This window comes from Sinocyclocheilus grahami, unplaced genomic scaffold (assembly GCF_001515645.1).
Source record: "Sinocyclocheilus grahami isolate Dianchi unplaced genomic scaffold, SAMN03320097.WGS_v1.1 scaffold195.1, whole genome shotgun sequence".
Lineage (NCBI taxonomy): Eukaryota > Metazoa > Chordata > Actinopteri > Cypriniformes > Cyprinidae > Sinocyclocheilus > Sinocyclocheilus grahami.
In genome coordinates, this window is record NW_015505374.1 from 441,976 (window position 1) to 469,620 (window position 27,645).

The window sequence follows — 27,645 nt, forward strand, 5'->3', positions numbered from 1 at the left end:
AGGTTAAACCAATAAGAACAATGACCATTCTCACTGTCACTTTAAAAAGACCTCCAACATATAATAAGAAAATCGAGGAAAATGAGATGTCATCGAGAGGAAATGGCTCTGTTCCCATATCCCCTACAGCAATACATATGATGAACATTAATCTCAAAACTAGCCAGCATTACAAGAATTTGAATACGTTAAACCTAACAGAAATGAAATATGCTCCAATTCAGTGACACCGGTGTATAAGTTTACCCCATGTTATGTATGTTGTTTTTGTAAAAACAAATATGTAATTAATCATCTGAAGCGCATAGGCCTGTTAAGTAAACTACTGAATGCTTTAACAAGCAAAGTACAAACAGACATTAATCTTCACATAAGATGCTCTGTATGGAATATAAATTGGAGTTATACGGTGAACACAAGTTTCAGGTTGCAAAGAATTTTGTTGATCCGAAAGAAATACTACTGTACTGCATACTGGGTGTATATTGCATTCTGCCTACTAGTATGTGAAACAGTATACAGTATGGAATTAAAATGCTGAAAATTGTATATAGCTACATTGCTGTCTTGATACATACTGCATACCGCACAAAAACAGTACTTAAGTACTGAAGAGTCCAAAATTCCACCTTTTTCATTTTGTTAGAGCACCACATAGTGGATGAAGTGAATATGACATTTAATACAACGTGTTTGCCATATTGCAATACACCACAAGAGGGTGCAATATAAAATATCTTCACACACTGGAAAACAACAAGTGAATTCATTAGCCCAAACTGTAGGAATACCATATATTGTTTTTCTTTGCCAAATAATGCATGTTTATTACGCTACATCGCATACATCCATGATTTTTTACATCCATTCAAGTAAGCATAATGTAAAATTAGCTGATATGGTCCCTCAAAAAAACAGAGGATAACACTATGTTAGCACCATTAACAGACATCAAATGAAAGACATTCCACATCGAAAAACAAAGAAATTATGAAATAGCATCTGAAATCCCTGTCTTAAAATAAGTTATTTAATGCTAATGAATATTCCTGCATGATTAGTTGGAAAGGATCAGACTGCTTGTGATGTTTCCAGTCAGAGTTAGCATTAATAATTCATAATGATTGTTCACTGTCAGTCAATTCAAAATAACAACAAGAACAGGGTGGGGGGAAAATCCAAAACAAACCTAATATTAGAGTTTTCACAGGTTCATCTGCTCCTAGGATGCCAGTGTTTATGAACCGCTGATCTGAACTGGGAGGCTTAAGGTTACCGGAAATATTCAAAGTTTTCTTACACTGTAATTCATCATGTAACAACATATAATTTCTGAAAATACTTTTGAAATTGGACATTGATAAAAAAATATTGTGAGGCTCATTATATCTTTCTAATGCATCGGTCGTTTCCACTACAAACCCATAAGGTACTTAAATAATAACCAATAATATCTATAAGCAGAAGTCATCAGCTTAGTTTTCGAAATGCCAAAGTATATAGCTGAAATGCATGGACACTAAAAAAGGAAATGGTCTCTCTTCAGGCCTTTATTTTTCTGTAGATTTGTGTAATATTCTTTTAGAAGACTCATCTGAGAAAAGTCCTCTCACCTAATCAAAACGCTTACAAAAAGACCTAAACCACGAGTCCTGTCAAGTTCAAAAATATAAAATAAAAAGTGCACCAGAGTTCCTTTCATGTCTGAAGTGAGCTCACTTGAGAGTTATCCACAGTTTCATCTTCAACACCAGCAGCAAACCGAGAAAGAATGAGGTTTCAGAATTGCTACTGGTTCAGCGGTGAGAGGGAATTTCAGTCTGTAAATCTCAGCCAAAGAGCTGTTTTCAGAGTCAGTTCCTGTCTCAAATCTGAGTTCTCAATTTAAAAAAAAGGGATGTTTAGTCCTGTAAGACAGTAGAGGACTGTGCTGGCTATGAGGTGACACTGAGCATAGTTGAAAGAGTACCATGGAATTACTGCTGAGAGATGAAAGGTCCTCTAGAGAGGTGTAGTGGTTCAGGGCTCTTGATGATCTCACTGGTTGGCCGCAGTTTCTGGATGTTCTTCAGCGCCTCTCTTTTACCTATGGGTCACCTGGTTGTTGATCAGGCCAGGAAAGGTGTCTTCTGTCTCTGCACTAAAGGAGCCCCCTAAAGAGACACAGAATCAAAGTGATGTTCAATATACAGCTATACCAGGGTACTATACTATACAAACATTTGCATTATTTTACTTTACATTTTTTGAAGGTGTTTGCAAGATTTTCAGTGTTTTTGAACGAAAATCTCCAAGGCTGCATTTATTTGATAAAAATAAAAGTACAGTAAAAATACAGTAAAACCAGTAATGTTGTGAAATATTATTACAATTCAAAAGAACTCAGTTCTATTTGAATACATTTTAAAATGTAATTTATTCCTGTGATGGCAAAAGCTGAATTTTTAGCAGCTATTACCCCTGTCTTCAGTGTCACATTATCAAAATATGATTGATTTATTATTATTATCAATAGACAGCTGTGCTGCTTATTATATTTTTGTGAAAATTCCAAGTTCAATACAACAGAAATTATTTGAAATAACAATCTTTTCTAGCATTAATAAAGGTTTTTACGGTCACTTTTGATCAATTTAATGCATATTTCCAGTTAAAAAACTACCAAAATATTTAAATGGTAATGTACATTTTACATTTACATTTCAAATGTAAATGTAGACAATGTGAAGAGGCATAAGTCATAAATGTTTGTTTACCTATATGGCAATTATACATCCATATACGGTGACCATCATATCGACATCTGCATTTGACAATGTTATTGGTGTAATCCGACTCAGCAACCTCATAATTGGGGTTAATTACGATCTGTCAGAAAGAGCGAATACAGTCAGTAAAAACAATTAATCACAATGTCCATTTCCAAGAACCTGGGTAATACGATTCAAAAGAATTTCTTTGGTACTAAAATTACTACTACTTTGGAAATGTCATTATTACCTGGAATATGTAGTCTCCCGGTTTAACATCTGTAATGTCAACCCACTGGCAGTCAATATCATGTCTGTATGTATCCCAGCAGCCCACTGTGATCCCCTGCTCACCAAAGTTTGCACACTCGTACCTCTTTTCAATTCCTAATGAAGTTAACAATACAAAGGGCAAATCATCACACTACTGTAATGTAATACCAAATTCAATACCAAAAATACACAGTTATAGAATGAGGTGAAATTCTTTTCAGTTGTGAACTACAAAAACAGCCACATTCTTTCATACCTTCATCACATTCCGAGTCCTCCAGACAAAAGCTTGCTTTGTGTCCCTCTGCCACCTTGGTGCCATTGTTGCTAAGTAGGTCATAGTGGGTGAATACTTCCATGCTATGATAGTGTCTGTAACAGTAAAAAGAAAAATCTAACTACAAGTTAAAATATATGCTACAGTTTTAAAAGTTTGAGGTAGGTAAGACTTTTTATCTTTTATGCTCACAAAGGCTGCATTTATTTGATCAAAAATACAGTTAAAACGGTAAAACTGTGAATACAATTTTCAATAACTGTTTTCTATTTAAATACATTTTAAAATGTCATTCTGAATTTTCAGCAGCCTGATCCTAAAGAAATCATATTAATCATATGATTTCAGTTATCCGACCTCTCACCTGTGGCAGTCATGCCAAACCCATGTCTCTCTGGAGGCTTTGGGTCTGAAGTCAGATTGTCCATTGTTGTGGATCTGGGAGGAGAACCGGAGGAGCCGGCGATAGGAGCTGGCTGGGGTGGAACTGAAAGTGGAGCCCAGGCAGTTCTCCTCATAGGCGCACTGTAACATGAACATAGGACGGTCCTCTAAGTATGTGGTCTGCTCCACCACCTGGGGGTTGAGCACTAGATCTGGGGCAGCTGCAGGGAACATAAAAAAACACTTAGCTGAAGTTTTAAAACAGATGTTGAACATTGTCAGTGCTTTTTAAAAATATTGGTTTATGCATGTTTCTTCATTGTTTTTAAGACATTCCATTAATGAAACAATTCAATTCACATTTATTTGTATAGTGCTTTTCATGATGCAAATCGTTGCAAAGCAGCTTGACAGAAAATTTATGTTTCTACATTGCATTAAGGAGTAGTTTATCAGTGGTGACTATGTCAAGGTGATGTCTATATGGCACATATAGACATATAGGCATATAAAAATCATGCAGTTAGCTAATGAAATGTATGCAACAACACAATATACATAAGAATAATAGTAGTCCAAGGCACTCGAATCTTATTCAAGAAATTTTTAAAAGCCTTTAATAAGTTTTAAGGTGAAGTTACATCTTTAAACATATTTGTCTTGACCATATTGTCAGAGTGATTGCAATTGCCACATCTGTAATTTCCTGCACTCGGACATAACCAAGTACTTAATTTCTTATCTTTAATCGTAGGTGCTTTTCGGAATACAACGGAGGGAGATTCAGGCATGACTTCCCTGAGATGGGGATCACTCATCACAATTTCCCAATTCTTTTTTATAATTTTCTTAATTCTATTCGCTTCTGTACTATACTGTGTAACGAAATAAACCGAATTATCAGAATCATGTGATTTACATTTTTGTACCAATAACTCATCTCTACTGATGTTTCTTGCTTTATTAAATGCCTTGTTGATCACCCTGTTTTTGTACCCTCGCATTTGTGGATTATTTTATTAAACCATTGGTTAGTGAACTCCCCTCGTTCATTCAAGATACAACTCATGTACTGAATATCGTTAAAGAAATAAAAACTACAGAATCCTCTATACTGGTGACTATGGATGTTGAATCACTGTATACGAATATAGACCATAAAGATGGGCTGGAAGCATTATCACACTATTTAGATATGAGATCGTCTACTGAAAGGCCACCGGCATGTTTTATTATGCAATTAGCAGAATGGATATTAAATAATAACTTTGTTTTGTTTCAAGATGAATTCTATAAACAAATTAAAGGTACAGCAATGGGTGCCTGTTTTGCCCCAAATTATGCAAATTTGTTTTTAGGATTTTGGGAAAAGGAATTTGTATTTTCTGATTCAAATCCATATTTAAAGAATGTGATGTGGTGGGATAGATATATAGATGATATCATTTTGATATGGATCGGTTCAGAAGCAGATCTGTTAGTCTTTCATTCATACTTAAATAATACTAATGTGAATTTGAAGTTAAGTCTTGATTTTTCACATACTCAGATACATTTCTTGGACTTAAACATTTTTTGTATTACAGGCAATGGTGTATTACATACTACTATTTTTAGAAAGGAAACAGATAGAAACACTATTTTAAGAGCAGATAGTTTTCACCCTCCATGGTTGATTGACAATATTCCCTTAGGACAGTTTCAGAGGTTAAAAATAATCTGTGACAAGGAAGATGATTTTGATTTCAAGGCTCAAGAAATGGCTCAAAGATTTCAGGAATGAGGGTACAAAAACAGGGTGACCAACAAGGCATTTAATAAAGCAAGAAACATCAGTAGAGATGAGTTATTGGTACAAAAATGTAAATCACATGATTCTGATAATTCGGTTTATTTCGTTACACAGTATAGTACAGAAGCGAATAGAATTAAGAAAATTATAAAAAAGAATTGGGAAATTGTGATGAGTGATCCCCATCTCAGGGAAGTCATGCCTGAATCTCCCTCCGTTGTATTCCGAAAAGCACCTACGATTAAAGATAAGAAATTAAGTACTTGGTTATGTCCGAGTGCAGGAAATTACAGATGTGGCAATTGCAATCACTCTGACAATATGGTCAAGACAAATATGTTTAAAGATGTAACTTCACAAATTGAATTTAAAGTTAAATCCTTTATTAATTGCAGTACCTCATTTGTAGTGTATCGGTTAGAGTGTCCATGTGGTTGTTTCTATATAGGGATGACTACAAGGAAATTAAAGATCAGATTAGCAGAACATAAGAATGCCATTCGAGTTTGTAACCCTTTATATCCTATGGCCCTTCATTATAAAGAGAAAAATCATGGTAGCCCAAGTACATTGAAGATAATCGGAATAGAACATGTCCCCAGGTCAATAAGAGGAGGTGATAGGGTCAGTAGGCTTTTACAGACAGAGTCTTTTTGGATCTATACACTGAAAGCAACTAAACTTCCAGGCTTAAATGGGGAATTAGACCTGGTACCTTTTTTGTAATAAGTATTCAGATTTGGAAGTATTATATCGGTGATCTTGTGTTTTGTTTTTATAAAGAAATTTATACTATGTACATACACACACTGATTTGTTTTTTTCTCCCTCCTTTATACATGATTATATTGTGTTTGATTTAATTTGATATGTAATCGTCGAACTTCCTCTCTATTGTTTGTCCTGTGTAGAACGTCCAGGTGCTTGTTATTTGACTAATTAACTGCTGCTTAAAATGAACTCAGATTGTGTTTGTTACTCACACCCTGACGAAGGCAAAATAGCCGCAAAGCGTAGGTGTGCACTTGTCACCTGTTCTTAAAACTTATAGCCATGATGAAATAAAGGCTTTTTCAATTTTTTTGAATACGATTCGAGTGCCTTGGACTATTATTCTTACGAGTTGAATCATCCCTTGCACCCAAAGAGCACCGAGACTAGAAACCCAATACCCCGTGCAGTACTTCTTTTGCATTCTTTATTTCAACACAATATACATATTTAAAAACATTTGCATTTTGTTTCTTCCTTTAACAGCTCACAGATTAAAGATTTAAAACTAGCCTACACATTGACACCAAACGTTGCATCTTCAATTCATTTAGCAAAGTATCCCATACCAAAAACATGTTACCCTAATTTAGTTTGTACAAATGCTGAAAAGGTATATGTTCTTTGAACATAATCCTGTGTATAGTTTGTTAGTGTTAATACAATGCAAACGCACAACAGGCTTGTAATGTTATTTTTAAAGTGACCAGTAGAGGTCAGTGTTTCTCCAGAAACAAATAAGCTGTACTGTAGTAGAATCACTCTCCAAGTCTAGACATAAAAATGTATAAAAGTGAGTAACTGGATCTGAGTATTTGAATATGATGATAATAATCTTACTCTCAGAGCAGGAAACTCCAGCAGCAAAGCGTCCTCCACCTTTAGGGCAGCTGAGGTATTCTCCATGGTGCAGACAGTGGGAGAGAGACATCTCTGTTCCTGCACACCTCACCCCACTCATTACCACTGAATCTGCATTCACTGCACCGGGCCAGTTCCATGTCTCCTATATAAACACATAATTACACCTCAGTACAAGTCATTCATCCAATGCACAGCGGAAATTAAAGGAAGTGCAGATACACTGAATATAAACACAGTGTTTATCATTAGACAGATTGTTACAGCATTAAAGATGTACCCAGTAATTTTCACTCATTCAAAAATGTATGTTTAATTTTTTAACCACAAAGCACTTTTGAATTAACCTGTATACATATTCACATGAGTAGATTCATATGACTCTATATGATCAAAATTTGACTCACAGCCCAATAGAAGCGGTTTTATTTTAGATGGAGCGAGCAGATGTTTATGAGATGTATATAATACATATATGTCAGTATAGTGTTGCTATTGTTAACTAAATCTAAAATTACAACTAATAAAAATTGTTTTCATTGACTGAAATAAGAAATAAAAAATATAAATATCATGTAAAAACTTCAACTTTAAAAACTGAAAATAATAATAAATGTTGCCTTAAGTTAATTTTAAGTCGAAGAACTAAAGGTACTAAAACTGAAGTAAAATAAGAAAAAATAACAAAGGCACACAGCAAAATGACAAAAATTTAAATGAAAACTTAAAATCTAAAAATAAAAGGTAATTCAAAACAAATACTCAGTAATTATTGGTAATTTTTCATAAATTAAGCTGATTGTGAATATCATTATCCAATGCTTTTTCGTGAAATTACATTCATGTCACTAGGCGTTGTAATAAGACTGGCAAGCAGAAAAAAAACAGAGGGAAAAAGTCAACAGAGGAAGAGAAATCAACGGAGTAAAACGGAATTTAACCACAAGATGGCGCTATTGCATGTCACAATATCAAAACCTAAGGGACTTCTTTGTTCTAATGGAGAAAAGTCCTTAGCACCCTAGACCTAGCTTAGCAAATCAGTGGAAAATTCAAAACGCTAAATAGCACCCACAAGATAGTTAAAGTCAATATCCAGGGTGACAAAATATTCTCTTTGATATTATATTTTACATGGTTACTTACACTTTCAAGTCGTGAGCCTATCCGTTTCCTATCAAACTATTTCATTTTTTAAAAGAAACACAAACATAGTCTATATTGTTTAACCATATCCAGTCACTCAACAACAGCAACAGTAACATCTTCACAAGCAAACCTCTCATTCTTTTTCCAACCCTGCGGCAGTCAACGTTTCGTTCTTGCTTGTCATCTATTTAAGATCCATTTGATGAAGAGACATAATTTCCTCTTGGAACAGAGAGTCTCTAACTTTCTTAAATGCTTCCCAGGTGTAACTGTGTATCTTTAACACTGTCAAACCAGAAGGGAGAAATGGTTTCTCTTGGCAACCGTAAACACAGACATCTATAACTCAGAAAGCATGTATTTAAGAAGGTTAATCTGAGGAAAACAGACATGTCTTAAACAGCTGGTTGTTCTACTAATTACCGTTGTTCTCTATCAGAACCATCATTCTCACAAGCCGAGCTGTGCATAATGGATCAAAGCAACGTGAAAACACAGCATACTGGGATTCATTTCAGACTTCAGAGATACAAGTACATACATTTCCTTGCAGTAACTCATTTGTCCCAGGCAGTAAAAAGAAAGAATTTCATCTTGGACGCAGTACAAGTCAGTAGAGAGAGTTCACTGCTGGGAGAAACACTGAAAAACAGTTTCTTTAAGGACATATTTGACAAACAGAATCAGGGGATATTCTTTAGAAGGTACACCGGTCGACTCTGTTTATAAAATCCCATCTGTGAATTGACAGATGCAATGTCATTAGACTAGACAACGTGCCTGAGGAATGGAACGCTGCGATTTCTTATTTACAACCAACAGGAACAGTTAATGTGCACGAAAGGAATCACGTTGACACAAGACGATCAATAAAGGCCTGAAACATTCCAGAAGTGATATGATCTGATTTTGATAAAGCTACTTAAGTAGAGATCTCTCAAGCTTTTGCTTATTCAGAAATCACAGTAGGGCATCACTGAAAAAGCTTCAGCCCACACAGAGCTTTGATTTCACTAACAGCAGTCTTCCACCATCCCTGCTTATAAAAAAAGAGCTGAATAGTAGTGTGGAGTTGGAATACCATGAATGGCCAACATCCAATTTACTAAGATCAAGGGATGATCTGGTAAGCGGGACAGACATGCCTTACCGTAACCCAGAGTTAAACAGTGTGATAATCCATAATGTGAGACGCAAATGTCCATTTCTGATGAGGTTTTGAGAGTAAACATACCTGGAAAGCATGGCTTGCGAAGCCCAGGCCCAGCTGTCTGCAGACCACCATGGCCTCCATGGTGCCCCAGCCTTCACCGCACACAGTCCCCCACACCAGAGAACCGTTGCGCTCCATTAGAACCTCCAGACGGCCTTCAAAGGAGTTACGACCTCCACTCAAACGCAGCTGCAATAATGAAGAGCACAGTGGCTATGTTATGCTATGACAGTAAAAATGCATTTCAATATTCAGTAATTTAAAGGTACCACAGACGCAGTTCTTACCCTCCGTTGGAAGCCCATGGCAGGAACATTGCACCTGACGCCTGCGTCTTCCTCATGACTGCAGCCTTCAGAATCTTTGTCCATATTGAAGGGGCACTCAGTGACAGACTTCTCAAATCCAGAACATTTAACTTCATTCATATGTACAGGGCCCATTCCTGGAAAATACATGTTTTCATACAGAGACACACCCATAAATAGTCATAAACACATATTTATTCATAATAACTTTCTGAAGCTCAAACAGTAAAGCATGTTTAAAGGTATGACAAGAATCATAAAAACCTAAAACAAACATGAAACCATGCAATTTGTCAAAACCAAACCTTTAACTGACAGCATGGTAGGTGGGACTACTACAGAATAATGTATTAATGCATTAATACATTAATTATTTAGGCCAGGGGTCTGAAAACCCCTAAACATGATGATCATATAAATATAAAACATATTCATAATATATAAAGTAATCTATATATTTTCAAGATCCATTTGTGTGAGAAAAATAGTGCACCTATACATACAGGAATGTGACAATATGTTAATACAATATGGAATCATACAATCAAATTTTCACTGATTTTTGTTACAAATAAGAGGTCATTGTGCTATAAAAACATACTTTAATTTTCAGAACTCAAAATGACTTGTTTTCTACTAATAGTAAAAACATAAAAGAGTTCATCATGTAATGCTTGTTTCATATGCAAAAATGTTACCCAAGCCTATAAAGTAGTTCATGAACCCTTTAAAAATGGGCTTTTAAATTACTTATATTTATATTGTATTAAAGCTCAAAAAATATGTAAATATTATCTGAAAACATTATCTGTAATTTCAAAACTGAATAGTGATGTCAAAACTGAAGAGTAGCTCTAATGCCATGTAAAAAAAAAAACTAAATGGAAAAATAATCTAAATTTTATATATATACTGTATATAATTTTTTGAGACTATTTTGACTTTATTCTTAAAATATTGACTTTAATCTTGTATTGCTATGACTTTATTCTTGTAATTTTAACTTTATTCTAAAAATATTACAAGTTTAATCTTGTATTGCTACAACTTTATTCTCGTAATGTTATTTATTTATTTATTCATCAGTAAAACGCCATTGTAGAAGATAAACATTTTCAGCTTAATTAATTTTTTCCCTCCCACACCTTGTGGCCCCCTGGGGATCCCAGACCCCCCAGAGTCATAAAAGCAGTTTTATTCAAGTTGCAAAATAAAGGTGTACTAGACAGACAGTGTCTGTAGTGATAATAACTTTCATTATAACAAGCAATGTATCAAATTTAGTCCTTCATTTCCCTAGAGCACCATGTACTATGAATACTTAAAAAGGGCCTAAGCAAATGCACAGAAGTCAGAGAGTTCTGTCTAGAACCTTCTGATCAATTCAACTATATGCACCTTGTCCAAGTTGACCTCCAGAAAGCGCCTCTTTGGCACTCCCAAATCCAAGCTCACGGCACACCACAGTAGCTGCTACGAGATTCCAGTTGTCATCACAGATCGTGCCCCATTCTCCATTTTTCAACACCTCCACACGCCCCTCTCCAACTAAAGCGCCACCTCTGAGACGCACCAGGGGTTGCTGTGACGGAAGAGGAAGAGAATAATTCCTCTTAGCAGAAGAGCTGAAATTCTTTGGTTATAACTAACTGAAGGAAATTCATATTTGAGAAGTATTCCAGAAATTCAGGCAACTCTTGTGGCAGATGTGCATGGCAAAACCTCAAGAAATCACAAACCTAACATCATTATAAAACATTACAAAAGTTAATAAATCCATTTCTGTCCCGCAAAACAGTTGTGCTTGTACGTATTTTTTGTGGAAACCATGGTACACTGTTTTCTGGATTATTTGATAAATAGTTAAAAAATGGAAAGAATTTATTTTAAATAAATACTTTTGGAACATTATAATAGTCATATTTCATCTTTAAATGGATTGTTCACCCAAAAATGAAAATTCTGTCATTAATTACTCACCGCATTTCGTTCCAAACCCATAAGACCTTTGGTCATCTTCAGAACACAAGTTAAGATATTTTTGATGAAATAGCTTCGCAAAATTATGGTCGAACCACTGATGTCACATTGACTATTTTAACGATGTTCTTACTACGTTTCTGGGTCTGGGGACATTTGTGTCTGTCAAACAAAAAATGACTGTTATGGTATGACAGTGTCAAGCAGTTTATGCTATGATCGTTAGCATTTTATATGGCTTGGATTTAAGCAAGATAGCAAATTAGATAAAGGATGTTTTATTTCAATTTTTTTAATTAAATATTTTTGGGGAAAAAAATTGGAAATGCTGAACAACAGAATCACGAAAATGATTTCAGTGATACTTTACTTAAAGCCTTTATGTATAATGTATTATAAAGGGTTATAAATATTTGATCTAAAGATGGGAAGAAAAAAAAGTTTTGTTACAAAAGCCGGAACATATAACCAGGCAGTTGATTTATATTGTTTGTGAGAACAGCTGTAGGGAAAGCGGTTATATTTCCACGCCGGTGCTTTATCATCTGAGAACATCGTCTGCTTGTTCCAGCCAGGGAAAGAGCCGTATTATTTACAGGAGCCATTCATGCACGGTCCTCTGAAAGGATAGTCCACATTTTCTTATAAAAGCACAGTTTAAAGCCACAGGGCAGACAGAGGTAGTTGAAAAGAAGCCCTTTTTGGCTCCACGCTGAAAAAACGACTGCCTTTGGCTACGTGTCTCCCCTCCCCCTAACATCAAGCACCGATTAAAAAAAAAAAACAGACAGCGCCTGCACATTTCACAAGGCACACCATGTGCGGGGAAGCACGTAGCTTAGCCGAAGAGTCTGAGATCATACAAGCAACAATAAAGCTTTAATTTCCATTGTGCCTATGTGATTTCTCATATAGCAGATGAATTACTAACTAGGCGTTTTAGTGCTGATTTCCACATAGTTATGAAAGTGCTCATGAAGATTTATGCGACTCTTGAGTCATACATTACAAACACAGTATGGAATGTAATAGCTTAGCAGAAAGTATAAGTTTGAGTTGCCCTCTGCAGATTTTCTTATTTATTTGCAGATTTTCTAACAGGAGTACTGCAGAGATTCATCTGCACGGAAAGGACTCGCTAGGAACATCCTTCATGGTGTGATTCAAATAAGGTTAATTTGCCAAGACTTGCTTGAGAAGCAACCAGTGGTTTCTTTGACCAGTGCTGTTGGAAAAGCAGCATGTCTATTTTTGCTATTTCCAAAGGAGGGTATTTTCTTTCAGGCTTCCTACCAACAGCTAACAGATTAAGATTTATGTCTGTCAAACAAAAAATGACTGTTATGGTATGACAGTGTCAAGCCGTTTATGCTATGATCGTTAGCATTTTATATGGCTTGGATTTAAGCAAGATAGCAAATTAGATAAAGGATGTTTTATTTCAATTTTTTTAATAAAATATTTTTGGGAAAAAAAATTGGAAATGCTGAACAACAGAATCACGAAAATGATTTCAGTGATACTTTACTTAAAGCCTTTATGTATAATGTATTATAAAGGGTTATTAAAATGTATAATGCATTATAATTATTCATAATGTGCGTTGTAATACATTATATCTTGTCGTAAATAATTATAACCGAATTTAAAACACATAGTGTAACAATGAATTGATAAGTTTTATAATGTATAAATTGTGGTTACAATTATTAATGAGACTGTACAATGCATTATAAGGTCCATTGCAAGGCATAATTAATGCATTAAAATTACTTTCATAATGCATTATACATAAAGGCTTTAAGTAAAGTTTTCCTATACTGTATTGTCCAAAAAATAAATATATTCATATTGAAAAAATGGCAGAATTACAGCTACATTTAGAAACACTACTAAAAGTGTGAAAATGCACACTTGGACATTCTCTTAACCAACATCATAAGATATATCCTGCTTTTTAGACAGTATTTTAGAATGATTTTCCTTGAATTCACAGTCCATCATCATTCAGAAAAAAGATAGTTTAGTGATAAAACTCTTACATTGGATAACTTAGTTCACTTGCCCACAAAACTAAAACATGTATATGTTTTCATATATTTTACGAAATTTGTATACGTTTCAAACGCCAGCTCACAGAGCCCCTGCAGTACCTTTAAGGACCCCCAGGGGTCCCTGTATCTATAAAAGACTCCATGTGCACTGTGTTTCCATTTTGCTATCGTGGGAGTTGACTGCAGTATGATATTTATTACCACATAGGGAGTACCTCCATGTAAAATATTACAATTCTACATTTCTCTGAGGTCACCAAAGTTACTTTTGCTTTTTTTTTTTTCCAAAAAAAATCTATATTCTAAAAGAAGAGAAACTGAGAACTCACTTGTACACACGGGTATTGTATCTCTTGTCTCCAGGAAAGCCGAACATGCCACAGATACATCATAAGATATATCCTGCTTTTTAGACAGTATTTTAGAATGATTTTCCTTGAATTCACAGTCCATCATCATTCAGAAAAAAGATAGTTCAGTGATAAAACTCTTACATTGGATAACTTAGTTCACTTGCCCACAAAACTAAAACATGTATATGTTTTCATATATTTTACGAAATTTGTATATGTTTCAAACGCCAGCTCACAGAGCCCCTGCAGTACCTTTAAGGACCCCCAGGGGTCCCTGTATCTATAAAAGACTCCATGTGCACTGTGTTTCCATTTTGCTATGGTGGGAGTTGACTGCAGTATGATATTTATTACCACATAGGGAGTACCTCCATGTAAAATATTACAATTCTACATTTCTCTGAGGTCACCAAAGTTACTTTTGCTTTTTTTTTTTCAAAAAAAAATCTATATTCTAAAAGAAGAGAAACTGAGAACTCACTTGTACACACGGGTATTGTATCTCTTGTCTCCAGGAAAGCCGAACATGCCACAGATTGTGTTAAATACACTACCGTTCAAATGTTTGGGGTCTGTAAGATTTTAGATTTTTAAGATATATTTTATCAGCAAGGATCCATTAAGTTGACAGTAAAGACATTCTTAATGTTACAAAGCATTTCTACTTCAAATAAATCCTGTTCTTTTGAACTTTCTATTCATCACAGAATCCTGATTTCCACAAAAATATTAAGCAGCAAAACAGTTTTAAGCACCAAATCAGCATATTAGTATGATTTCTGAAGGATCGTGTGACACTGAAGACTTGAGTAGCGACTGTGAGAATTCAGCCTGTAACCATCACAAGAATAAATGACATTAAATTAAATTAAAACAATTAACATATATTAAAATAGAAAACAGTTATATTCAATTGTAATGATTTTTGACAATATTACAGCTTTTACTTTATTTGTGATCAAATAAATACAGCATTGGAAAGCATAAGAGACTTTTGCTAACATCAACAACCACAAAAAATCGTACCGACCCCAAACTCTTGTGTTAAAAACAAAGTATTAAAGTTAACTAGAACCAAAGCTAAAGATGCTTGACTTTTATTGTCTCTCACACAATACAATTGTAATAAGTAAAATTAAAAAGAAAAAATAATTATTTTGCAATGGCCAGGCATAAAAGGGCTCATTGGCATGAAAACTTTTAAAGAACCATTGCTGTAGAATATAATTTTTCTTTAAATGTATAGGAGAATATGAAGTGGTCACCATTGGGAGACTCTTTTCTTTTGATCCCCCAACAACTTATGTTTTTCATGAAAAAAATGAAAATAATCAAGCAATTAATGCAAGCTGAAGTAAGGGATTTCAAACAAGGAATGAGAATGCTGTAGTGGATGAACATGTGGCAGAGTAATAGTGTATCCTTACTGTACCACACTGGAAATGCAAGCAGTGTAATTACGTGGCTTTATTCCAACATGAATACACATTGGATAGAGTTCTAGAATGACAAACGTTCATTCATATGACCAAAAGACTATTATGTATTTTAAAATTACATGAGGCAAAACAAAACAGACAACTAAACAACCAAATACTCAAAAACATGAAATGGTATTTCTGTAAATAAAGAGAAAGGCTTTTTTTGTGAATGGAATGGTCAGTCTTTTTTTCTAATGTCTCTGACCAAGCTGTTACAGCTGCAGATTGAACGGATTTAATGAATAACTGTGTGTTTTCAAAATCTAAATTGGACTCTGTGGTCAGCAAAAGACATCAAAATATAGAAGCGGTTTCCGTGACTTGGCGCAAAACCAAGTAAACTTTTCATAAACAGTTTTTGTTATCTAAGCTACTGTGTGATGCAACAAAGCATTCCCATCAAAGGCTGAAATAAAAAAGCTACAGGAAAACACCAACTAAAATGGCATATAAAGGCAACAAAAATCATCCCAACAAAGCAATCATCCCAACACAGCATCATGATTTTTTAAATATGTTACATAACACACTGTTTGATGGATAATAAAAAGTGATTTTCCATGTGTTGTAAGAAAGTAACTTTGTAGTTTTGATAAATGAGTTTTTCCATTTTCTGAGGGACTTTGTGACTTGATCAGCGAGTTCAAAGACCAGTGCACCTATCCGAGCTACATGGGCTTTCAATAAATTTTTTTCTAAACAGGCAATGTGGAAGGTTTCAAAACAGCTTGTGAGAAAAAACACCTGATGCGTGATTTATTAGCACAAAAGAGGAAGAAAAAGATTTCCTAAACACGTGTCGCTGGCTTCCATGGTAACTGGAAGAGGAGGGGATTTTGCAGCTAGGAAAGAAAAATATAACAGCTGGGATATCGATTTGTGAGGGCTTGTCCTTCTGTGGATGTAAGTAAGCGTCTCAGGAGGCTAGTCTGTCTTTTAAAAAGAGAACCCTCCTACTGCTCATACAGGAGAAGGAGTCAGAGGCGCAAGTGGTGAACTGACAGGCGTTCTTCCACTGGCCGGTAGACAGATTGTAAAAAAAGGAAAATGTCACACAGCCTACATTGTTTTCCCTTTAAACGAGAAGAAGAGTGAGAGAGCATGTTCTCCGCATCTAAACAGAATGCAAATAACAAAACTATTCCACAATTGTCATTCAAAAAAGCTACTAAAATGTAAAACTTTAACATTAAAAAAACTTGCAGCAATGATTTTATTATGCATCTTTAACCACTTTGAATAACTTTACTGAAGAAGACAATTTGAATGAATCCCTAAAAATCCATAAAAGGAGTACAAATGGTAGATATTATTGTTACAAGCTAAATGGATGAAAGGCGTTGTTGTAACAAAAAAAGCCCAAAAGAATCAAGCGTAACATTCATCTTTCTGTACACTGAACATGGTGTCCTGTCTTAGAAACTCTTCTGTTGTTAAAAGATGGCTATTGTTTGTTTGGTTTTTTCAACTCTTTGCAAAGACATGTTAAAGAATGCCTCCTCTGCAGATGGAGCCCATTTCCCATTAGCAGTTTCCCTCCCCCAACTTATAACAGAACAGTGAGTTAACAAAATTCTTTTACATATGCCTGTCTGTTGAGCGTTTCAAAACAGGGTAAATCGACAGCAGTTAACAAACAGCACTTGGACTTTGCTGGACAACTGCCCTGGCCTGTCTTGTTAGACAGACTGAGAGCCAAAGCACAAGTGATGATTATCTGTTTCCTAAAATAGCAAGATTAGAGTAGCATGGTCCATTCCACTAATCTGGTGCCCATGTTTAATTGGCTTTTTATTCTTTTACTGACTGCAACTCTGTGAGCAGTTCATGCTGACCTAACAGTCTCTCTCCTACAAGAACTCTTGAGGGAAAAACAACATTGAAAATTGGTGTCGGTTTTCAAGGGAAACTTTTACATCTACAGAAATCTTGGAATCCTCAGGAATGTAAAAAATGTGTTTTTCCACTTGGGTCAAAAGCTAAATGTACTACAAAAACCACAAGCAATAGTCACATGCTATACTGAATGTAAGACAACAAAGTATTGAATACTAGGCTTAAGACTGAAAGAACAACTCTTCCCACTGTAAATTACACTGCTAGTCACATAGCTGTGGTTTGATTTTCAATTTCAGAGATTACACATGCTACTTAAGTGATAAACATCCTGCTTAATAGGAAGTGTCATTCCCCTAAAGTATGTAACTTGATGGGGAGGAAAGGCAGATGAATAAACAATGAAAATTGACTTAAAGAGACAGAAAAGCAACTGTTTATGATAGCAGTGAAACTGCTAACTGAGCAAATGACAGATCCTTAAAATGTAGTGTAGTTTAAGGAATATTATGGGGTTTTTTTTCCTAATATGACACGCATCGAGCATCTACGGCATGCTGTTCATTACCTCAAATGTAGTTTAGACTACTTTTAACCAAGAATATTACCCTCTATCTACCCAAAGGTAAGGAATGACATAGTCACATTTTGTCATTTGACGTGTGCAGGAAATGTATAGGGAATATACTGCATAACATTTACATAATAGACATGCTTATAGACATATTAAGAATATCTGTTAAGTATAGGTTGGAAGAAAGGTTTAAAAAAGGGGGGATTCATGGAACCTGTAGAGTAAGAATAATTGTACATGCTGGGCCAGACTCCACAGATGAGGAACATATTAGTCACTAGAAAAATAATGGCTGAGTGTTTCCGAGCTGATCAGCAGCATCTGTCTAAGATTAAGTGGTGGTGACCATTTTTATCTTCAATTGTTGTAAAAGTTTTAACAAAACTTAATGATTTCTAACACACATTTCTTACCTTAAAAATACTAGGATTTTATGTTGTATCACTGTGAATGTTCTATAATCCTAGAGCTGAAAGAAACACAGTCATCAACTCTTCAACAAATAAATAATGCAACTTCCCCTGAACTCTGTTGAACCTCATAAAGGCATAAACTCCCTGTGATTGTAATCAAGGTATTGCATAACATGTGTCAATTATGCAAAACCGCTGATGTTTATCTACAGATCAAGTATAATAATAGGAACATTGTATAATCCTGGAGAGAAGTTTCGTCGTCTTGACTGTCGTAACTGAACGCCACGTGCAGTTTGAACGCTGAATGGAGGAAGACAGACAGCCGCAGCAGAGAGAAGAGTTTACGTGAACTTGAATTTAACAACTTAAATATTCATCTGTACCTCACATTAAACTATGGAACGGTCTCAGAACACTTGAAATATAGTGCACGGAAACGTTATTGTGCTTTATAATGTTTTTGTGCCTTTCGTGGGGCTTAACAATAACACAGAATAGTATACACACTATATCGGATTTGGATCGGTCTCGTCTGACCGATACCCGATCCAGCAGAAAATGCCAGTATTGAAGCGATACCGATCCTGAATATCGGATTGGCGCACCCCTACCGCCAAGACCAAATACATTAACACTGTCATGTACATCACCATGCCAAACCATCCAAGAGTGGTTAAGATAGAAATATGATTATTTCCAAACAGGGAGAACATCTTGTTTATTCACAATAAAATTAGGTTGTAGAAAAATATTCACAGATTTGACCAGCCAGTCCTCTTAGTCTTGCTGTAAACAAGTCATGTAATGCCATGATTTACAGGATGTTCACAGGGTCACTGGATATTTGAGGCACATACATATTTGCAGCTTTTTTGGATGGGTTCAGAAAAGTACATTGTATCTTTGATCAGGTTTTTGGTCTAAAACAAATGGACAAGATAATTTGATCAATGCATCTGATGAAGTGGATCAGCGTATTACTACACATACTGTAAAAATATTACACTTTTTATGACAACAGTTATTCCATACCACTACCTGGAAAATGTAATGTTCATGTATTCCCCCAAGACTTGTCTGCCTGTTCTTTTGAAGTCTAAACTCTCCTCCACCATTTCTCCACCACACTTACACATTACATCATTTTTCCCATTTTAACCCGAGGAAGGCCACAGTGGGCTGCCTATGAACATTCCCAGATGACTTGAATATGGCCGGCATTATGGTAAACCTCGCTGTGATTTAACTGCCTTAATGTGGAGCCTGTGCAGGCTATCAGTTGATGGAAAAGCTGACTCTGGCTTTCTCTCCAGGTTTCTCAGCTGGAGACCAAATAGAAGCTGATATAAGACGTCTAGACTTCCCCCTAGCCCCTGCTTGACTCATATATTCCAGATAATACTTTGAAATGAAATTCAGACACAAAAGGTATCTTTTTAAAAACTGCATGTGTAAGTATATTCAGATATTTTCTTGCTGCAAATTAGAGTGGTGATGAATGCTCAGATGGGCATTCATTAAGGTTTCCATTTGGCTTTGACTAAGAATTACAATCAGACTTTCTGAAATCTTATTTGTCACATCTTCTAGAGTCTGTGGCTGGAATTACAATTCTCTTTGTTTATAAGAGAGCGACTATTATAAAATATTTCTCTGCATGCTTAATGCATTCTTTCAAGATGACACTGCCGGCTCTGAGCAGCTTGTGCATGGAAAGAGACAGAGGATGGGGACAAATCCTGTTATTATTCTAACTGGACACAGAAATGATTTTAGACAAAGCCAAGTAGCATAAATCTGGGTAGCATAAAAAACGTGCCAAAAAGGCGTTGGAACATTCCATTTTATGCCTAGCAACCAAGCTACTTAGCTCTGGGTGAGAAAATAAATGGAAAAGAATGCACTGAGCAATTGGAAAAGTGATCAAAGGAAAAAAGCAACAATAGTTTCAGAGGCGTCCCACACCTAGTTTCCTCTGCCTGGAAAACGATTTCTTGGGGGGCCCGCAGAAAAAACCTGCACCTGGGCCCAGATAGAAAACTTGACTGCCAATAAGACCCAATTATGAATTATGAACCAAATTAAAAACACACATTATTAACACATTTGTTGTTGCTATTCCAGAATATTATGACTTTTAGGCCTATAAGTTCTGCATCGATTCAGTCCTCCATGTATTCTTTAGCTTACAGAAACAAATTAATTTAAACCTTCAGGACTGAACACTGCAAGGTTAAACTACACCTTATTTCAGCATTTAACAGTGCATTTGTGAATCAGAGAAGATATCCTAGCATGCGGTTCAGCTGCAAAATCATTTTCACAAAAGGGTGACACTTCTCATTCAATGCTAAAACTGGTTGTGTTGTGTTGACAAAGTATTTTGTAAATTTTTGCACAGATTATCCTAACCACACACACACATCACTAAGTGACATATTTTGGCCTCAAAACAAGTGAAATTCACCAAAAGGCTTTGGGGCACTATTCATTTTGTACCTACAATAATCGTGTAACATAATTGTAAAAATATTTGTGTCTTTGCTGTAAACAAGTCATGTAATGCCATGATTTACAGGATGTTCACAGGGTCACTGGATATTTGAGGCACATACATATTTGCAGCTTTTTTGGATGGGTTCAGAAAAGTACATTGTATCTTTGATCAGGTTTTTGGTCTAAAACAAATGGACAAGATAATTTGATCAATGCATCTGATGAAGTGGATCAGCGTATTACTACACATACTGTAAAAATATTACACTTTTTATGACAACAGTTATTCCATACCACTACCTGGAAAATGTAATGTTCATGTATTCCCCCAAGACTTGTCTGCCTGTTCTTTTGAAGTCTAAACTCTCCTCCACCATTTCTCCACCACACTTACACATTACATCATTTTTCCCATTTTAACCCGAGGAAGGCCACAGTGGGCTGCCTATGAACATTCCCAGATGACTTGAATATGGCCGGCATTATGGTAAACCTCGCTGTGATTTAACTGCCTTAATGTGGAGCCTGTGCAGGCTATCAGTTGATGGAAAAGCTGACTCTGGCTTTCTCTCCAGGTTTCTCAGCTGGAGACCAAATAGAAGCTGATATAAGACGTCTAGACTTCCCCCTAGCCCCTGCTTGACTCATATATTCCAGATAATACTTTGAAATGAAATTCAGACACAAAAGGTATCTTTTTAAAAACTGCATGTGTAAGTATATTCAGATATTTTCTTGCTGCAAATTAGAGTGGTGATGAATGCTCAGATGGGCATTCATTAAGGTTTCCATTTGGCTTTGACTAAGAATTACAATCAGACTTTCTGAAATCTTATTTGTCACATCTTCTAGAGTCTGTGGCTGGAATTACAATTCTCTTTGTTTATAAGAGAGCGACTATTATAAAATATTTCTCTGCATGCTTAATGCATTCTTTCAAGATGACACTGCCGGCTCTGAGCAGCTTGTGCATGGAAAGAGACAGAGGATGGGGACAAATCCTGTTATTATTCTAACTGGACACAGAAATGATTTTAGACAAAGCCAAGTAGCATAAATCTGGGTAGCATAAAAAACGTGCCAAAAAGGCGTTGGAACATTCCATTTTATGCCTAGCAACCAAGCTACTTAGCTCTGGGTGAGAAAATAAATGGAAAAGAATGCACTGAGCAATTGGAAAAGTGATCAAAGGAAAAAAGCAACAATAGTTTCAGAGGCGTCCCACACCTAGTTTCCTCTGCCTGGAAAACGATTTCTTGGGGGGCCCGCAGAAAAAACCTGCACCTGGGCCCAGATAGAAAACTTGACTGCCAATAAGACCCAATTATGAATTATGAACCAAATTAAAAACACACATTATTAACACATTTGTTGTTGCTATTCCAGAATATTATGACTTTTAGGCCTATAAGTTCTGCATCGATTCAGTCCTCCATGTATTCTTTAGCTTACAGAAACAAATTAATTTAAACCTTCAGGACTGAACACTGCAAGGTTAAACTACACCTTATTTCAGCATTTTACAGTGCATTTGTGAATCAGAGAAGATATCCTAGCATGCGGTTCAGCTGCAAAATCATTTTCACAAAAAGGTGACACTTCTCATTCAATGCTAAAACTGGTTGTGTTGTGTTGACAAAGTATTTTGTAAATTTTTGCACAGATTCTCCTAACCACACACACACATCACTAAGTGACATATTTTGGCCTCAAAACAAGTGAAATTCACCAAAAGGCTTTGGGGCACATTTCATTTTGTACCTACAATAATCGTGTAACATAATTGTAAAAATATTTGTGTCTTTTGGAAGTTGCATTCAAAATCCATTTGCCTTAAAAAATGAAATGGGCATGACGCCTCTGAATAGTTTTAGACAATAACAGAAGAAACACATCTGTACTGAATTCACTTACGTTGATGTTGTTGGTAAGGGTGTTAACAAACTTGAATCCTGGGATTCTCTTGTCGCTGCAAACCACCCCGACATCCTCAGTATGCTTACAATCAGACACGCCTATGCCATTAGACTCACACTGGGCCAAGCTCTTCTCATTTCCCGTGCAGTGGACGTTGTCAAACCAGATACGGCCTAAACACACAGGAAGTCAGTGCATATAAATTCTCATTGCTGACATTCACTGTTTTGCTAATGCTTTCATAATTATTATGCATGCAGCTTTTATGACCTAAGAGTCTACATGAGATGTTTGTTCATTTAAAAATTCATTTGTCACAACACTGGTTCATTTAAAACTATTTAATGAAGTCAAAAAGGTGTCCATGGACATGTTGTACTAACCTGTACTATCAAAAAAATAGTTCACCCAAAAATGAAATTTTGTTAAAATGTACTCACTGTCAGACCTTCCAAAATGTAGAGGAGTTTGTTTCTTCATTGCAACAGATTTGAATAAATTCAGTATTATGTTACATGCTCACCAATGGATCCTCTGCAGTGAATAGGTGCCATCAAAATACAACTGCAAACATCTGACAGAAACATCACAATAATTCAGCTAGTTTTACTCTTGTTCTGATGGCACCCATTCACTTTGTTGGTGAGCAAGACATGTAAAGCAAAATGTTTACAAATCTTTTCTGAAGAAACAAACTTATCCACATCTTACATGGCTTGAGGGTGAGTACATTTTGGTGAACTAGCCTATTTCTTTAACTGCAAGTCATTTTAATTGCGGAAAAAAGGCATCAGTTTCACATTATATCATTCTGAACACTAGCTTACCTTCTCCCTTCCCATATTTAGATGATGGAGACCAGGAGACTGCTTCAGAATAGCCCAGTTCTCTGCATACAACTTGGGCTGCATGAATGGTGAAATCATCATCACACACAGTCCCCCACTCCTCTTCATAGAAGACCTCAACGCGCCCTTCGTTGTGCTTGCGTTTCTCTCCTGCCAGGCGTAGCTGTATCCTGGGTATATCTTGTCACAACACTGGTTCATTTAAAACTATTTAATGAAGTCAAAAAGGTGTCCATGGACATGTTGTACTAACCTGTACTATCAAAAAAATAGTTCACCCAAAAATGAAATTTTGTTAAAATGTACTCACTGTCAGACCTTCCAAAATGTAGAGGAGTTTGTTTCTTCATTGCAACAGATTTGAATAAATTCAGTATTATGTTACATGCTCACCAATGGATCCTCTGCAGTGAATAGGTGCCATCAAAATACAACTGCAAACATCTGACAGAAACATCACAATAATTCAGCTAGTTTTACTCTTGTTCTGATGGCACCCATTCACTTTGTTGGTGAGCAAGACATGTAAAGCAAAATGTTTACAAATCTTTTCTGAAGAAACAAACTTATCCACATCTTACATGGCTTGAGGGTGAGTACATTTAGGTGAACTAGCCTATTTCTTTAACTGCAAGTCACATTATATCATTCTGAACACTAGCTTACCTTCTCCCTTCCCATATTTAGATGATGGAGACCAGGAGACTGCTTCAGAATAGCCCAGTTCTCTGCATACAACTTGGGCTGCATGAATGGTGAAATCATCATCACACACAGTCCCCCACTCCTCTTCATAGAAGACCTCAACGCGCCCTTCGTTGTGCTTGCGTTTCTCTCCTGCCAGGCGTAGCTGTATCCTGGGTATATCTTTAGGAAGCTCTGGAGCAGTATAAAGGTCCTGTACAGGTTCTGGGTAGCCCAGGAGGTAACCCATGTGCTCATACTGTGCATAACTGAATCTCCATACGCACAATAGTACAAATGACACAGACCAGAGGGCCAGCATAATGATAGGCTCAGAAGGTTTTTATGGCCTGCAAAAAAAGAAGAAGTGAAAGTGAAGCAATGGAAGTAGTTTCTATTGTTATTATTATTTAAAAGGCAGCACAGAAAGACATTATTGATGCTAAACAGACATAATTAATGCGTTTTAAGATTTCCAGCTAGTCATTTATCTGTACTTTTTTAATCAAAAGCACTTTTATCAAAGTCATGAGCTCAAGGGGAATAGCATGGGATCATAATTATTTAGGATTCTACACTAGTTTTACATCTTAAATCAAATAAGCAAATTTGTGACATTGTGAAGTCTTTTGTACAAAAGGCCATTTTCAAATATATACATGGCTCATCAGGTTTTGCACGAACATGTGCAATGCTGTTTTTCCAGTTCAGTTACCTCTAATTCTAATGCTGATAATATAATTTGACTATAAATATTATTAATAAATTATTACATTTAAAAAGCTAAATACATGCTAGGGTTCTCAAATATTTGAACCCCACTGTGCTGGAAAAAATATTAATATAGTGAATCTTCAAGACATTTTGGTTCTACAGTACCCACTGGCATGTAAGCATCTGTCTTAAAAGCCAAAAAAAAAGTAACATGCTTCCAAGGGTTCCCTTAAGATTGCCACTCCAAGATAAAAGAGGCACTTCTACAAAAGCACTTTTTAAGACTTCCGCTCACTTTCTCAAACATACTCAAAGGTTATTGCCTAAAAATACATCAAAATGGTGTAGCCTGTAACATAAACTAAAACTAAATGCGTAAACTAAATTACACAAGCATAAATAAATCTTTCAAAATATTTTCAGGGTCTCAGGATTGTCCAAATGCATGTGGCAAAGAGACATGATGGACCCCAGAAGTCCCAATGAATTAGCCTTCTCTACAGCAGCCTATGTGGAGGTTCTTTTAAAAATGTGGTTGGTCTAAAGTGAATTTACGTAAAGCCCATCACACAGACAAAGGGGCATGTTCAGAAGTGTATTTGGTATAGGTTTTGTTCGCCAGGACAAGACCTATAGCTCTGAGCCATCTACAGCTTTGGAACTGCCTCACATTCCTGTCCTAAATACCTGGTTCTTGTCTTGTTCTATTTTGCACTTCCAGACAGCAAGTCCCGAGACCACCATAAATAGGATTCTGACAGGATAAAAGGGTTCACATGTCAAGGGGTCACAGTCCTGTGTAATACTACCTAAACACAATAACCCAGTGTTCTACCTGAACCAAAAGCAAAGGCGCATACCCACTTTTGTAGAGGCTGTAATGTTTATTAATAATGAATAACGTGAACAGGTTGTTAAAAACATTTGAGTGTAAAAATCCTATCCCACTGACTCAAGCATGACGTCATACATAACCATTAGCATTGTTTTTCTCTTTTCTATCTTACAAGGAAACGTGCTGTATGTCAGGCAACGCATTTCAAGCGAAATATTCAGTACAACTACGATTATTTTCTTTGAAATAAGCAAAAATGCGATTATACAATAAAGCAAAGCAGAGGCAGTGGTTAGCTTACGTTTGCTGCGAGTGCAAGTTTCACAGTTGAACAGTCCTCCGAATGTGAATCTCTGCTTCTCTCAGCTGTTGCACATCCCCTAAACTTTCACTGGTTGATCTCCTACAATTTCAGGAAAGTCGAAGCAAAGTTACGCCTTGTTGAACTGCCCCCTCACGCCCACCACTGTGGGCTGGTGACCTCATGGACCTCCACATAACTGCAATTTTTGAGGAAACAGACATTATGTACGTGCCTAAAAAAAAGTCTGTTGTTTTAAATCAAAAATAATAATTGTGATGGATTAAATCATTTCCTGGCCCGACAAGAGCACTTCGGGTTACTGTGGAGAGTTTTCTGGAGGAAGGGTGGCAAACTATTTGACTAATACTTCTGTAGGTTGATGTTGTTGCTTGTTTGTTAAAAATACATACACACAAGTTTTAGAGTATACAAACAATTTGGGTTGGGACGAATGTATTCCAGTAGTTAGTTAACCTCATAGTTATGCTCAATTCTTGAACAAAGCCTTTTTAATGCGATCTTCGATCGCTGAACCGGTACCGGTTCACAAAACCGGACTGAATGATTCATTCTGGATTCATGGTTAAATTCGGCATAGCATACTACTATCCATTCATTCATTAGCTCTAATATTTCTGCCATATAAAAATAATGCAGCAGAAGAGAGTATGGAATTTTGCCGTTTTAGCTCACACATACTAAACATATTTCGGCAAAGAAATTTGGGCTAAATAAATTGTGTAGCCTACGATTGTTTATTGCCAATGCAATATAATTATTTGAGATTCTATGAACTGAATCATGGCTGTAAACTGATCTGAATAAATAAAAGTTGATCAGGGAGCACGCGATGACGTAATTACGCATTGGCGTAAAATAATAAATAGCTTTTTTGAACTGGTTCTTTGAAACGAACAGTTCAAAATAATCGTTTCGCCGAAATGAGCCAGACCTCTCATCACTAGAACAGCTGTCTGTTCTCTTGTGGGATATTAATGTATGAATACTGCCATCTTGTGGATAACGATCCACTTAGGCCGGGGAACAAAACTGTAAATTAATTAATCCATAAACGCTAATTAGACTTCACTGGTCTGATAGCAGATGTGTCCGGAGAAACACGATTTTCCACTTGCCTTATTTGTTTAATAATAAATATTAGAATGGTTTCTAAAAGGCCTGATGATTGAAAACAAAATATATCAAAAATAAATAAATAACACATATCCCATAATATACATGACAGCAGTCACAGTCTCCCACTCTCCTGTATTTTCTTAGGCTCCTCCCCCTAGTCCTACTTCCAAGATCATTAGTCTCACCCTCTGCACTGTATCCTCACGCACTTCTCTGGTTGAAGGAAGGAGGGAAGGTT

At 36.0% G+C, this 27,645-nt stretch overlaps 1 protein-coding gene across 1 annotated transcript; it reads right to left on the bottom strand.

Moving 5' to 3' along the window:
- Positions 1-797: 797 nt before the first annotated feature.
- loxl2b (lysyl oxidase-like 2b) lies at positions 798-26,351 on the bottom strand. The gene is made up of 12 exons (XM_016285307.1): positions 26,268-26,351; positions 24,400-24,767; positions 22,883-23,058; positions 11,177-11,360; positions 9,758-9,915; positions 9,492-9,659; positions 7,088-7,253; positions 3,665-3,905; positions 3,280-3,395; positions 3,001-3,137; positions 2,757-2,868; positions 798-2,153 (listed from the first exon to the last, which is right to left on the bottom strand). The coding sequence occupies exons 2-12, from the start codon at positions 24,737-24,739 to the stop codon at positions 2,083-2,085; spliced, it is 1,869 nt and encodes a 622-aa protein (XP_016140793.1). The 5' UTR covers positions 24,740-24,767; positions 26,268-26,351; the 3' UTR covers positions 798-2,082.
- Positions 26,352-27,645: the final 1,294 nt, after the last annotated feature.

What these genes read in the sequence shown, in the direction of transcription:
- loxl2b (XM_016285307.1), bottom strand. Translation starts at nt 24,739, where the DNA reads ATGCTGGCCCTCTGGTCTGTGTCATTTGTACTATTGTGCGTATGGAGA. An exon ending in CCATGGGCTTCCAACGGAGG is followed by an intron (nt 9,660 to 9,757) that starts GTAAGAACTGCG and finishes TCATTATTGCAG; the next exon opens with CTGCGTTTGAGTGGAGGTCG. An exon ending in TCGCAAGCCATGCTTTCCAG is followed by an intron (nt 7,254 to 9,491) that starts GTATGTTTACTC and finishes GTGTTTATATAG; the next exon opens with GAGACATGGAACTGGCCCGG.